The sequence below is a fragment of the Gossypium hirsutum genome, chromosome D04 (genome assembly GCF_007990345.1).
Source record: "Gossypium hirsutum isolate 1008001.06 chromosome D04, Gossypium_hirsutum_v2.1, whole genome shotgun sequence".
Lineage (NCBI taxonomy): Eukaryota > Viridiplantae > Streptophyta > Magnoliopsida > Malvales > Malvaceae > Gossypium > Gossypium hirsutum.
This window is the reverse complement of record NC_053440.1, coordinates 4,747,937-4,763,919: the sequence shown is the minus strand read 5'-3', so window position 1 is coordinate 4,763,919 and position 15,983 is coordinate 4,747,937. Positions and strand designations below refer to the sequence as shown.

The 15,983-nt window shown below is 31.8% G+C and overlaps 1 protein-coding gene across 2 annotated transcripts; it reads right to left on the bottom strand.

Moving 5' to 3' along the window:
• Positions 1 to 1,130: 1,130 nt before the first annotated feature.
• LOC107959468 (probable serine/threonine-protein kinase WNK7) lies at positions 1,131 to 5,055 on the bottom strand. Of its 2 annotated transcripts, none has more exons than XM_016895534.2 (8): positions 4,876 to 5,055; positions 4,026 to 4,144; positions 3,663 to 3,700; positions 3,253 to 3,480; positions 2,938 to 3,158; positions 2,670 to 2,827; positions 2,176 to 2,590; positions 1,131 to 2,082 (listed from the first exon to the last, which is right to left on the bottom strand). In XM_016895534.2, exons 2-8 carry the CDS (start codon positions 4,119 to 4,121, stop codon positions 1,409 to 1,411), a joined length of 1,830 nt encoding a protein of 609 aa, XP_016751023.2. In that variant the 5' UTR covers positions 4,122 to 4,144; positions 4,876 to 5,055; the 3' UTR covers positions 1,131 to 1,408. The 2 variants fall into 2 exon arrangements, with proteins under 2 accessions (XP_016751023.2, XP_016751022.2); XM_016895533.2 differs by having other exon boundaries at positions 4,769 to 5,048.
• Between the last annotated feature and the right edge of the window lie 10,928 nt (positions 5,056 to 15,983).

Genomic DNA, 15,983 nt, shown 5'->3' with positions numbered 1-15,983 from the left:
AAACACCAGTGTACTAACTTCTACAAATGATGAGGAAATAGAAATAGGGTCAATTACTATGAAGAGGCATTTAGAGGCTTTAACATCCATCGAGATATCGAAGGAGGTTATTAACCAGCCCTATGAGTCATTGGGGATGATTTGGAACCACTGAAAACATTAATCTTGGGCTTAAAAAGTTACCCTGCAACATGGGTATGGATACCTACAAGGAAGATATTGATACTTCCCTTAAAATTAGCCATTAGATAACCATTGGAAAACTATGGTACAAATACATAACTACACGAGGAAGGTATCATACCTTGCCCTCGTGAAGAGTTTTTTGCTACCAACTTGTAATGTATTGATACCTATTGACTACTATAATGCTTTTAAATATTTTTAAAATTTAAAAACACTTTAGTGTTAACTTAAAAACATTTTGAACATTATAAATCACATATAAAACATGTTGTTGAGCTTTTTGCAAGTCTAGAGAATGTTTAAACTCTAAATAACTTAGTGATGAAATTTATCTTAGATAATGAATTTCAACAATACACTCCTACACAGACGCTTAGAGAAAGGAGTCATATAAAGCTACCACTCGGATTTGAACATACCTCCTTGTCAACATATGTTTGTAAGCTTAACAAGGTGATCTATGGCCCCGCATAGGCTTAACAAGCCTGATATGGGTTCTCTGTTTATTTTCGTGTTTATCTGAATGACATAATTGTTATTGGTAGTAACATAAATGGCATTCATCATATTATCTGTAGTTTTTGTAGTAGATTCTCTCTTAAAAGTCATTGGTGAACTTCATTGGTTTGTTGGTGTTGAGGTGATTCCATACACAAGAGGTCTTTACCCATCTCAACACAAATATATTATTGAATTTCTGCACGAGGTCAATATGCACAATAGAAAAGGGGTACATAATCCTTTGAGTTCTATTCCAGCTTAAGCTTTGAGTGTCCATCCTAATGATCCTACTGTTGATGGATCTTACTATCGAAAGATTATCAGAAAACTTCAATATTTGGCTTTCACACAACCTATCATTGCCTTATCTGTCAAGAAACTTTGAATTTATCAAACTGACGTAGAAGATTTGGCTTAAAATCACATAGAAAAAAAATTGAATCTAGAAAAAACTTGGTAATGCCCTAATTATTCAAAAATAATAATAATAAACAAAAATATCTACTACTTTCTTTTTCTGGGTATAAAACCAAAATGAAGAACAAACTTCAAGCTCTCACTTCACGAAAAGCAAAATGATGTAATTTAACAATGACTCTCTTCCTAGTTCCTACCACTCTGCAAGGTTTAAAAAAAAAAAGAGCCTATGTGCCCATATCAGAATATATACATTTGCAGGGCCATTTACCAATTTTCTGTTGTGATGGGAGATGCAGATGAACTAGTCTGATTGAATTTTCTTCTGGGACAATCTTCTTCTTGTGTCCATGATAGCTTCATGTCTTTTCTTGGATATGTCTTTCATTGCCTCCTGATACTGCAGCTCAATCATTTCCAGCTCCATTCTTAACTCCTCATCTTCATCTTCATCACAAGGAGACGAAGATACTGGATTCATAAGCTTAGTCTGAGCATCAACCGATAATTCTGCTCCAGTTACACATCCATCACTGCCCACAGGCCCTAATTCAGCAGACATTATAGATGGAATGGAGCTAAGTTTATCGTTCAAATCATTAGAGTTTGCAGAACCTAATGACATCTCGGAACCAGAATTTTCTCCCATCATATTGGCGTGAGACATTTTTCCATTATATTTCACATAACAAGAACCTGGCCTTGTTGATTCGTCAGATGCTCCTAAAGTGATGGCATCATGGTCTTGCAGAGAGCACAGATTATCTCTTGAAGACTGTTTTCTAGGAGGAACCAGATGATCAATGGGGACACAAGGTTTCCAAGTGGGGATGAGATTCAGTAATAACAGATCAATCAATTCTGCTATGAACGCATCATTTTGATCAGATAATTCCAGTTGCTCTACCATTTCGCTTGAAACTGAGAGGGCAGTATCACTATCAAGGAAGAAGAGAAAATGAATATTTCTCACACGTCCTGCATATAAGAAACAAATTAAAATGTATTTAATGTACAAGTACGAGTTTAGAGATAGTATGCGAGAGCGGAGATGATTAAACTATTCTTTACCATTCTTATCAGCTATTCGAAGTATTAATGATACAGAGTTTTCATCATTTGCCTCTCCTTTTAACAAGAAAATGTTGCCTTTGTTTGACCTTCGGACCTCAATGCCCGTGGAATTATCGAGAAATTTGATAACAGGCAGCTCACTATCACTGTTAAGATCCGCAGAGGATGGTCTATTCTTTGTGGAAGCAGGTACTTCTGACACGAGGCAGCGATCTCCAAAAGCTCCCATTTTGGGCATAACAATATCAGGGAGTGACAAAGGATGATTCTTTGCTGATGCATTTGCCTGAAGAAAGGGGTCCATTAAAAGCTCCTTCGCCGATAATCTTTGAGGCACTGGAACTAAACACTTCTCAATAAATAGTTTCATCTCTTGATCCTTAACCTTAGAAAGGGCAGCAGGCTTTATTCCCTACAAAGTTGGAAGCACTAAGTATTTGGAAATGCAGGGTTGACCGGTATTTACAAGGTAAAGTAAACAAAGAACTTACAGATGAAACCTTTTTATAGATCTGAGCTGAGTTTCTACACTCACTGTAAGGATATTCAAAAGTCACCATCTCCAGCATGCACATTCCAAAGGAATAAATATCAACCAACTCATTGTAACTCTCGTCATACAGCTCAGGCGCCATAAACTCAGGGGTTCCTATCCCATAAAGAGTCAGGGATTCTTTTACATGTGCAAACTCTAGAAAATGTGGATACCATACAATGAACATACAGAAGTAAAGAAACTGAGGCAAATTGAAAATATACCTATAACACTTTTAGCATTAGATTGCTCCAAAACAGTAGCCAACCCAAGGTCACCAATTTTAACTTCACCTTGGTTGCCATTGATGAATATGTTATCACACTTCAAATCTCTATGTATAATTGGCGGGTCATGACCATGCAGGTATATTAAACCAGCTAAAACCTGTCTTGCCCAACTCTTCACTGCTTTCATATCAACCTTCTTGTGTTTCTTACGATACCTAAATCACATATCACACATACTCACCACAAGGTTAATTTCATCATAAAACAAATGGTGGAACTTCAGTGGGGATATGACAAGAGTAAACTTACTGCCTGAGACTTCCTGAGGTGAACAACTCAGTTATAATATTGACTGTCTTCTTTTTATCGTCAATCCAAGAATTGTAAAACCGCACAATATTACTATGTTTCAACGATTTCAAGAGTCGCACTTCAGAATACAGTCTCTCCAAGTCTTCTGGCTTCTGTAGGACCTCATCAATCCGAACTTGGCTCCATGCAACTTCAATGCCATTAGCTTCATCAAATGCCTTGTAACTGGTTGATCATAAAATTAAGGAAAATGATACCAATAAAAGATAAATCTAACTGAAAAATGATTTGTTGTTTCTGCTTATAGCATTGTTTTATCACCAAATTCATTAAACAATACAAACAGGCATGCTTGTGGAAACAAAGTAATAATAGCCCGAGTCCCATAGATTCAGGCAAAAGGATACACTGTCTTGAAGGCACCTTTCCCGAGCACTTCATTATACTGTTAGAAAATATATCGGTCAACAAGGTGAAACAATAGTGGCCAAGTGCAGAATATTTAGTTCAGTTATAAGAAAGAATGCAGGATAATTAAATAATTCAAATATAATAAAAATTCAAATCTCGAAAACAGCAGAAAACCAAATGAATGAACTACAATAACCTAAGATTTCTAGTTGAAATGAATATTCACCTCCTCTTTTAAACAAAAAAAAACCAAGTAAGCTACAAAAACATTAATATCTCTCAGTTTCAAATGCTCCCACAACAACAGGATAGAAGTTGATAAAAATTTAAAATAAACTGATCAAACAAATACTACTTACCCTTATGTACCGCGAAGTGGGATCGATCTCAAGAATATCAGGATCAGGGGGCTCTGCATGTGCACCACCATCTCCTGCACTTCCTGCTCCTACCATATCTAAGTATAAAATTGCAAACCCTGAATAGCAAAAATCACCCCAAAGAAAAACAAAACGCAAATCCAAATCAATAACTAGGATCACTTCAACATTACCAAAATTGATCCATCAGATTAAATCCTAGATTTATTTAGCTACCATTATATCCTTCAAAACTACATAAAAATTAACAAGCAGAGCTATACATGAAATATAGTACACCAAAAGTTACAAAAAATTAAAAACTTGAATTCAACCCTGATTCCAGATCAGTTTAAACACAATGTCCGATTGCAATCTTCAAACAACAACCTCAAATGAAAGAAATAACTAAAATCTAAGAAGAAATTCTCAAGGTTCTTTTAGTTTGTAAATTTTGCTATACATGTATGTGTTCTATTTGCGCTGCTTCTCAAAAATTGCAAAAAAAATTAAAGCATACCCTTAATCCAAAAAATAAAAAACATAATATAATACCCATTCTTACGTAATTGTCTTCTATTAAAGTAAAATTATGTATTTTGTTTTTCATGCACTATTTTACTTTTCGATAAAGGAACCAAAATAGCCATATCAGAATTAAATAAAGCATAAAAATTGGCTAACCCAATCGCCCAAAATTAAGCAAAAATTACATATAAATAATAAATTAAATTTCTAACTACCTGGGAAAAAAAAAGAAAAAGAAGAGTTCAATTTTTCAGCTTTTTCTCGGCAATGCAAAACCAAAAAAGGAAGAAAAATTACGAGAGAGAGAGAAAAGAAACCTAACCCTAATGAAGGGAAATTGGGAGAAAATAAGAGATGGAAACAAAGATGTCTTTTTTGATAGTTGAATTGAAAGCAATCTCTCAATTTTTATTTTTATTTTTATTTTCTCTCTAAAAACCAGCAGGAGCTTGCCAGCTGAAAAATAAAAGAAACTATCTCTATTTATACTTATCTATTATCCTTTATATTTTTCCTTTTCTTTTCTTTTAATAGCTTTCCTATCGTCACTCACCTGTGGCAAAATTTGTCCCCCTATTCTTTTTAGGATTAATTTATTAGTCGGTACTTAAGTTTAGTTTCAATATTCAATTTGGTACTAAAGTTAACATTAAAGTCAAACTTAGATATAAAATTGGGATACTAAAAAATCAAGTACCAAATTAAACATTAAAATTAAACTCAAATACTAAATAGTATATTAACTCTTTTTTTTTTCAAGTGCTAAAGTAATGTTTTTTAAAGATAAAAAATTACTACAAGTGTTATAAAATTATGTTATGAAATAAATAATAAAAAGAATAAAAAGGACAAAGAAATTGGGAGAGTAAAAGAACTACGATATGTTATTGATCAATCGGGATGTATACAATGCTTCTCCAAAGTTTATATTTTTGATATAAGACGAATAAATGAGATAAAACTCTACTTCTGATTAATATTGGAGTCCTAAAGCATATCAAGCTTATCTTGATTTTGCTGGACATTCACTTAATAATAAAAAATTTATAGCACTCTCTCTTAGATGTCTATTGGTAGATAATGTGTCTCGTTAAAACCTTACTAAGATAAAAACTCTGGAAAAAGATTTTTAATGAAGGAAAAAGAGTACACATATCTGTAATATGCATAACATTTTGTCTCATTAAAAATCTTGCCAGGAAAACCTAGTGAAACTAAAACATTGGTTAAGGGAAAATGTGATAGCCTGAAATAGGGCCTAATCGGAATAGTGGTTTCGTAACCACAAATCCAAAGTGAAATAGTTTAATTTTATAAATTTTTATTAGTTACTGATTGATTGAAATATTGTGTGAAAATATGGATAGGAAATTTTAATGATTTAGTGTCTAATTGAATTTTTAGGACTAAATTGAGAAAAATGCAAAGTGTGTCTAATTAGTGATTAAATGACTTAATTGAATTATTGCATGAAATTGGAAGTGTTTATGTGGAATTAGACCATAAATTAGTGATATGGACACAAAAGGGTAATTCTAGAAAAATATCTAAGTAATGGGTCAAGGGCATTTTTGTCCAAATTGAGTAAAAGACAAAATAAAGAGAAAATAAGTGTCCATCTTCTTAAAAATCAGATGGTTGCAGTCAAAAAAATTCATGTCACCATAGCTAGGGTTCTTGATTTTTCTAAGCTCAATTGTAAGTGATTTCTTGCCCCGTTTTTAATTATTTTCATATTTTTGTGTTTATTGAAGCTTGAATTTCATGTTTCTACCATTTATTTTTAAATGGAATTAAAGTTTAAAAATTGACTCAGTTATGATATAATTTTAAATTGATTAGTGATGTTAGATAATGAATGTTTGAAGTGTTAATTACAAGTTTTACTAGATGAATTTCAATGAAAATGTTGAAAAAGGGCTAAATTGTGAAAGATGGTAAAGTGTGCATAAAGTTGTGATTTTGTGAAATTGATGGCTGTTATGAGCATGAAATATGATTTAGTGAAGTTTGAAATTTCAGAATTTGTGAATTTTATTTTTACGAGCTTAGGGACAAAAGTGGAATTTTTGAAAAGTTATGGGAAAAATGTAAATTTGCCAAAATATTGTGTATGAATTGTATTTGAATGAAATGTTGATAAAACGAATTAAATTGTGTTAATATAGATCAAGAAAGAAGAAATAGTGGAAGTGATCGGGGAAAAGAGAAAGTTATCGACTAAATTACAAAAATAGTTGTTTTGCATTCGAGGTAAGTTATGTGTAAATAATAGTAATATATTTTTTTATAAATTGTGAATTATATTGATATGTGAATCAATATTGAATGTGGAAGGAAAATTGTTCATGAATTATTCAAGTGGTAAAGTGTTGAAATTAAAGTGTTAAGTGTAAATTCCCGGTTGAACTTAGGAATAGAAGTGGATACAAGTGACATGTCACTAGAGACTAGTGTTACAGTGTTACAGTGTTACAGTGAGTCCCGGGTGTTGGGTGCTCTAGCATGTGTTGCAGACACCTGACAGCTTGTGTGAGCAGGCCCGTGGACATTTCCAGTGTTATTGATCAGTGGTAGCTTCGGCTACAATTCAGTGGAAGCTATGGCTACATATCAGTGGTAGCTTCGGCTACATATCAGTGTGGCACTTATGTGCTAATTCTCTACGTATCCGTGTATATTCCAAGTGTTCAACGAGATTAATAATGAGTTAAAGTGAATATGAAATGAAGTGTGTATGCAGGTACAATTGAAAGAATGAGCATATGCGATAAATGTTAAGTGTGAAAATGTATATGAAAGTGAATTGGTAAGATTGTGCATGTGTAAGTGATTGAAATTGCTAAGAAATGTTTTGATTAGTTATATGTTAAAAGTGTTTTTTTTTTGAAAGAATATATGTTAAAAGTGTTAATTATTAAATGAGTACCTATTATTTACATGTAACTTACTAAGTTATTTGTAGCTTACACATTTTCTCATTTTCTTTGTTTTATAGTGATTTGAGCTTGTTCGAATTGGGGATCATCGAAGCTCGTATCACACTATCATAACCATCTCAGTATTATGTGTTTTCAAAATGTTTAAACTATGGCATGTATAGAGTCTTAATTATTTTGAGTATGTCCATATGATATGGCTAAGATTAGCTATTGAAATGGTTAGTAAAGATTATGTTTTGGTGCTATGTATGTGTAAATGGTAGCTAATACAAATAAGCAGTTTCTTTGACAGCAGTAGTGACGTGAATGTGAAAAATCACCATAAATAGTAGAAATGGAATTAGAGAGTGATTGATATATAAAATTAAAGCTTATCAAGTCTATTTTTACATGAAAGAAACGATGTATGCAAAGGAATTTTATATTTTGGGATATTTGAATTTTAGTGAGATAGGGTCAGAATGGTTTTTGAAGTCCCCTGTTCTGACATTAGAAAATCGTTATCAATTGTACAGAAAGAATTATAGGTCATAATTTATATTTCTAGATTCCTTAGTGAGTCTATTTTGAAAAGAAATAAACGAAAAACTTATATGAATTCTGTACAATAAGATAATTGATTTTTAGTGCCAAGAGGTCAGATCTATCGAGCTGTGAAACAGTGGATAATTTAATGAATAAAATGTACTAATTGGCTAAGTAAAAAATTCTGAAAATTTTATGGTAAGTAGGAATATGAGTCTAGTTTCAGGGAAAATTTACGGATTTAAATTTCTAGTTTTGTAACTCGAGTTATAATTAAATTAGTGACAGTCACGCAAGTGGAAAGTTTTGTTGTGAACAGTGAATTTAATTTTAAAAGCAAATTTTTATGCTCCGAATTGGTAAGTTAAATTGAATGACATCTCGTACTCAATTCCGGCGACAGTTTCGGGTAAGGGGTGTTACAGAAAAAGAGTATAGCGTGTATTTACTCCCCTCATTACAACATCACATAATATCGCATATTCTATGTATTTCAATCTTGAATACTAGCTTTTCAAATGATCATTTAAATAAACTTGATAAACATTTATATCGTCAATCTTCTGAATATCTTGAGTGAGGAAATTTTGGAGAAATATATTTTGATCTATTTAAGAGTTCCAACAATAATCATAACAAAATTTAATAATGATCCTTCTATAAAAATACATATAGGTATTTTGGATTATTTTATAATCTTCCTTCAACTACTATTCACTAAGTCAAATTTACCACATATGTTTAAATTATTTAAATTCATATAAATGTTTACATGAATATATTGAACAATTTCCTTGGAATTTTTGTATGCTTCTAGCATTCTAAATTCTTCAATGATTTTAATATAAACTTCACTATATAGTGATTCTTCAATGTTTTAATATAAATTTTTCTTTTAAAATAATTTTCATCTTTGGAATCAATCGAACTACCATACTTTAGGCATGCATTACCTTCAATTAGGCTAACAAGTTGTCCTGCTCGAACTTCAATTCAAATCAAAACATTAGCTAGCATATAACACTTGGTTATTCTCATCAAGTCAGTAAATGTATCTGGTAGTTAAGTTGTAATAAAGTGAATTATCTTCTTGAACTTTTGGTTCAAATTACTTTATGTGAGGATCTAAATAATGATAATTCATTCTAAGTAATTTATTTTTATCTGGCTATTATTTCTCTCTCCCTAATGTTGGGAAAATTATCAAATCAAATAATAATCACAAATCATGTTATAATTGAATCTTCAATTTGTTCGACACATTTAATAATACAAGGAGATTAATAACTAATGTATATTTCTAGCTTTCTTTGAATACCCATAGCACCACACGGTCTCAGCTTGTCACACGGCTTGGCCATACGTTGTGTGACCCCTGTTTTTTGTTTTTACCATACTTTTCTATTTTGTCTCAAATTAGTCCATTCTTATTTCTAAATTGATTTTGAAGCTTTGTAGGCTCGATTTAAGCTCCGTTTCTGTATAAATGATATGATTATTGATTGAATATCTATTAATGATTGTTTTGAAATAAACCTTGAACTGAATTAGCATATTTAAACAACGAACATTTAATAAAAAAAATTTACTCAAATATAAAGCAACATGGTATTAATAGATTCTACCAAAACTCATTCTTTTAAAATATTAAATAATAAAATAATATTTGACTTTTTTTTCAAATATTATTAGGACATTAGAAAATCATTTGAAAATAAATATATTACAAATGTTCATTAATAAACTTTATAAACCTCTCAATATTTAATAATTTAATTTAATAATCCAATCAAATTTTAAAAAATAATTACAATTATACCTCAATAAAAATATGCTGAAGCTCCTTAACAATTTAAATTTGGTTGAGAAAATCCAAGATCAAGAACCAAAGTTAATGCTGAGATCAAAATTTTCACCATCTTCGGAAAGATAAAAATAAAATAAGGTAATCAAATCAATTATAATTAATCATGAATTAAAAATTGAAATTAATCTAGACATAAAATATTAAAAAGAAACTATTGGACAAAACATATTAGCGAACAAAATAATTAAATATAAATAAACACTTATATAAAAAAATAGAATAATTTATATTTAATTTATCAAATACGAAAAAAAATCAAAATTAAAATCGAATAAAAGTTTAAATCAGAAAAAAGAATAGGGATTTTACGAAACGTTAAGGCTTGTGAAACACAGTTTCCTTAAGACAGATTCAGCCGCTCCTACGGTACTTGAAGAAATGTTGGTCGAATGTCTCCCAGGATATAACAACACAAAGATTGAAACAGCAGCATCTCTACAGCGATTAACGAACAAATAATGCATTTTTCTATTACCAAAATGTTTAAAAAATACGAAGAGGAAAATGAAGAATTTTTAGAGCAACAAAATTTTGGTATGAGAAAAATATCAGAGTGTGTCAAACCCTTCAGAAATTATAGCCTTTTATAAGCATGGAGAATGTTGGATTTTTGAAAAATTTCCACAAAATCTGCCATTAAGGAGCCAATAGATTAATTTGATTAAAAAATTTAATCATATTGATTGGAATCAAATCAATAAGATAAGTGTCCTTATATTACCAGGTTCTGTCTGCTGAGGAATAATAATTTCGTGTTGGGCTAAAAAATTATTTGTAGGCCAATTCGGGCCCAACTAGTCTAATCATTCAATTACTTTTCAAGAGGTTCACATATATAAACAGATCTCACACTTGGTATTTAACCAGTTTGAGATCTAAGCTTTTATTTTTCCTCAACAATATTTCCAAGTAGCTTACTTTGAGCATCAATTCTTATTCATCACTTAACCATTTTGAACATATGATATACCGTTGTAAAAGTCTCATGGAATAGAATAAGAAACCATAATTTTATGATTTAACTCTTCACCTTTACCTATTGAGAATATACCTCAAAGCTTCCATAAAATGTAATTTTTTCCATTAGTAAATCTCACATATTATATCTAATATTTCGAAGAATAAATCTGACATTCGATCCTTGAGTGAATAAATATGGATAAACAAGCTTTTATAAATTTCTTGGCGTATAAAATATAAAAACTTTAATAGACAGGTGGTTAAAGTTGTGGGAATCAAGGGGATGCACGCTCTAATCCTACTAGCAAAGTTGGTTTTTTTTCTTGTCAAACAATTTTATAGCTCTTTTGTCAGTGGTTGGGGATTACTTTCAAGAATCTTGTGTTCAATCCGTGGTGAAGGTTATTTTGGTAGATTTTTTTATTATTCTTTTGCCTACTACCCATTAAAAATAAAGAAAAGAAATTGAGTAAGAATAGAGAATTATCTATAAATAAAGTAAATTATTTTTTGTTGGTTATTCAACCTTTAGGATGCTTTTATTTTGATCAAAATAAAATCTTTGCAGTTTCATCACTCAATTTTTAAGATGCTTTCATTTTAGTCATCCAATCGTTAAATCTCTAACAGCGATTAACTGTACACGCTGAATCATATTCTCACTTTCATTTAGGCACCAAACTTATAGATCGCTTTCATTTTGATCACCCTAAAAAATTTCCTTTTTTAAAGTATTGATTGAGGTAAAAAAAAATTTAAGGATTAAAGTAAAAAATGGTAGAAACTAAAATAATATATTAAAAAATTATCAAATTGTACTTGTTTATCACATTGCCGAAAATTCTAAATTTCCTTTTTTTTTTCAACACTAAAATTTTAAATTTCAAAGCATAAAAATCAATTAAACAAATTGTTGAAATTTTTAATCTCTTAATAATGTTAACCGATTCGTTACTATACTATTGAAATTAATTAAATTAATCTCCTTCAAGGTTTTAAAATTTTGTTTTATTTTTTTATATTTTTCTTAATGAATTCAACTCAATAATTCATATCTAATAAATCCCTACGAAACTTAAATTTCTTTTGATTATATAATCTCGAATCTTCCATGCTAAGCTAAAAGCAACTAAAAATCATTGCAATTAATTAAAGTAATTGTTATTCTTTGTTTGGGTAAAGAAGTGATGGAAAATTTCTTGGTTTTGTTTGGCATGGAATATAAAATTAATTAATTAAATTTATTATAATGATTTTTCTTTGCTTTTAGCTTAATATAAAAGACTCGGTATCATATAATCAAAAGAAATTTGGGTTTTATGTATAATTATTAAAGTTAATTTATTTGAGTTGATTTTTATTTGGAAATATAAAATAAAATTTTAAGATTTAGAAGGAGACTAGATTAATTAATTTAATTAATTTCAATATTATATGAACGAATCTTTATGAATTGAAATAGGTTGAGACTATCAATGGATAAAAACTTTTCAATAACTTATTTGATTGATTTTGATGTTTTGAAATTTAAAATTTTAATATTGAAAAAAAAAAGTTAGAAATTTCAGCAATGGAGTAAACAAATACAATTTGACAATTTTTAAAGTATTATTTTAGTTTCTACCATTTTTTTCACTTTAATCCTTAATGTTTTTTGCCCAGTCAATATTATAAAAAATATGTTTTGGGTGACCAAAATGAAAGTGTGAACATGATGTTGTATGTACAAGTTAACTGTCATTAAAGTTTTAACGGTTGAGCGGCTAAAATGAAAACGCCTTAAAAGTTGAGTGACAAAATTGTAACAATTTCATTTTGGGAAGTTGGATGACCAACTAAGTAGTTTAATCAATAGAAAATAAAGAGCGTAAAAGAACAAAAAAATTTGGGAGAGCAAAAGAACTACGATATTTTATTGATTGATATAATGTTTCTCCAAAATCTATATTTATAAACATAAGACGTATAATGAGATAAAACTCTACTTTTTTTTGGTAAATAAAACAACACTAAGCGATTGCAATAACAAACATAAAAACAAAAGCCCATAATATCTTTTTGAACTAACTCGCGCACAGCTTGAGGAGGTTCGAAGAACACCTGAATACTTGTGAATCCTATAGCAGCATGATTGGCCAAATAATCTGCAATTGCATTGTGAACTCTGGGAATATGACAGATACATACTCTCCAGTTCACCTGTATCAGCTTATGAATGGCCCATAATTTCGTAAATTGACTATCAATAGATTTACCAACCAAAATTAATTCCACCAACATAGCATTATCAGATTCAAGCTCAACTTGTCGATAACCCTTGTCCTAAACTAGTCGAAGTCCTTCTAACATTGACCTCACTTCGATCCTGAACACTTCATCTTTCCCTAATGTCATCAAATAACTACATAACCAATTACCATCAGCATCTCTAATGACTCCCCCAATTGCAGCCAAGTAAGAGCTAAGCGAAATTGCACTATCTATATTAAGCTTAACACATCCATTGTCTGGAGCTGATCATTTCATATCAATAGCCATAGATCCCGAATGAAACATAGCTGTCAAGGGTGGAGAGTAACTTCTCGTCCAACTAATACTTGTATCTACCACATCCTGGACAGAGCTATGACTATTGGAAAACACAAACATATTCCTATTTTTCTATAATAACCAACAAACTATAAGAAATAATGTTTTCCAGTCAACTTCATGACTGCCACAATTCCTACGTTTTGTAAGTTCCAAACAACCCATTGGTCAAGAGGTAAGGAAAAGATTAATATTTGCTTATGAGTTGGCACAATTGAAGTCTAGACTGCCTGTGGAAATAGACAATCTTTGACGGCATGTAACTTGGACGTAAGGGTAAAACTGCATCTCGGATGGTATCCCTTACAAGCCATATGTATCATAACTCTCTCCTCATTAGTTAACAGCCTGTTCTTTCACATTAGCCAAATGAACACTCTAACCCGCTGAGGAACCTTGGCTTTCCAAAACAACTTCCAAACATTAGAGTTATTATCCGAACCAAACCGGTACATACCTCTATAGGTTTTCGCCATGGAAAAGGCATTTCTAGGCACCCATCTCCACGATAATCAATCATTTCCCGCATCCAATGAAGAAGGCAATAGCAAAGCTATTTGTATCACAATTGGATTCGGTAGAAAGCTTCTAAGATAGGTCCAATCCCAATTCCCAAACTCATTGACTAAATTAAAAACTCAGAAAGTGTCATCTGGTTGCTCGGATCCCACAGAGAAATTTCTTAGAGGACCTAAAAAAAAAATCCCAACCTCAATCGGATGGCAACAATCATCCCATTTTAAAAGGGTTAGTTTCCTAATCAAAAGATGATCCCCAAAAATAATTGCGGACCAACTTTTCAATCTCACCACACACAGTTACACGAATACAAACTGTAGACATAAAATAATTAGGAATAGATACCAACACTGACTTAACTAACGTAATTCTACTTGCCAGTGATAGTTTCTTAGCCTCCATGTAAAACGAGACTCACAATAACCCAATTCCCGAAGTCCATTATTGAATAGAAATTCCTGAAAATGAGCAAATCCATTCCTAAACGTAGTCGCGTCACCTCTCTTTTTAGACATATTCAGGATCGAATCAAAATCACCAGCAATGAGCCAAGGCTCATCACACGATTCAATCATAGAATTCAAATAATCCCAAAACATATGCCTATTATTCCTCAGGGGACTAGCATACACAGTCGAACAAAAAACCCCCCGTTGAATTTTGTCAATTACCAATCCACATGTGTATAGCCTGATAATGCAATCCCAAAATTTTAACATTAATATTATCATTCCAGAACACCCAAATTCCACCAGAGAAACCATTCGCCTCAATTCTACAAGAGTTCGAATACCTCAATTTGTTAATAACTCCATCATCACGAAAGCCACTTATCCAGGTCTCAAATAAAAAAAAAAAATGTCAGAACTAAACTCATGTCTATATTCAGGTATAAATTTGTGGAAATGGGGATGTCTCACTCCCTGAGAATTCCAAAATATTAAATTTAAATCCATAAATATTAAAAAAATGAATTCAAGCATCAATCACAAAATACGAGCACTAGCAGCTTATCCCAACGTCACGATCAGAAACTGCTGCCAAACTCTCACCCTTTGCCAATGAAGGGAACTCCACATTCAGCTACTCTAAGTCTTGATGTAAATTACCCACGATAGCCTCCATGACTGACGATAAATCCAAGGTAGGTTGCCCATTGTAGCCCAATTTACCATCAGGAGGTTTCCTCATATTAAGACTGTCCTCTAAAATACCATTCGATCTTTCTCCCAAAATTTCTTTCCCCATAGCTCTAAAATTAAACAAATTATTCTCCTTCCTAGATCTGGTACCATGCGAATCTATCTCAATAACCCGAAAGGTCGTATGCTTTAATTTATCCAAATTAGGCTTTAGAGAATACTTTCGAAGTTTTCCTGACCTAAAACACCATCATTACCCACATGGCCCAACAAAACACCCATACGAGACTCACCAGTATTCTTCTTTGAAACAAACCCAACTCCACCATTATTCGGCTTCAACATTCTTCCAATAGACTTAAGCCCAAAATTTTCAGAAACCCCTTTACCCTTTACCCTTTACCCTTTACCCTTTACCCTTTACCCTTAACTCTAACATCTCTTCTCCTAACCCCAACCTTTCCACCAGTTGCATCAATTACGTTCCTTATCGAAGAAATCACACCTTTCTTTCCTTCCACCATCGTTTCATTCCTGGTCAATAACATCACTGAATTTTCCTCGAAAACACCAGCCCCATTCAACTCACTCGCCGCATGATTGTCGGCCCTTATCTCCTCCCCTCGACCTCCAACACAACAAACCTTGAACCCCTTAAAATGGTCGTTACCACTGACGCTTCTTACTTCTGATGAATCACGCGATTTCCCCTTCTACCGTCGCTCAACCATCATCTAAGGACCAAACGCCTCTTTCTTCACCCTAGTTTGAAGACCCGGTTTCTCAGCCCCGAGCCACTAGAAACAATCACATCCTCCTCCATAGTTGATTTGTTTCTGGTGCATAACAACGAACTATGACCATAAAGCCCGCACGAGAAACAAAT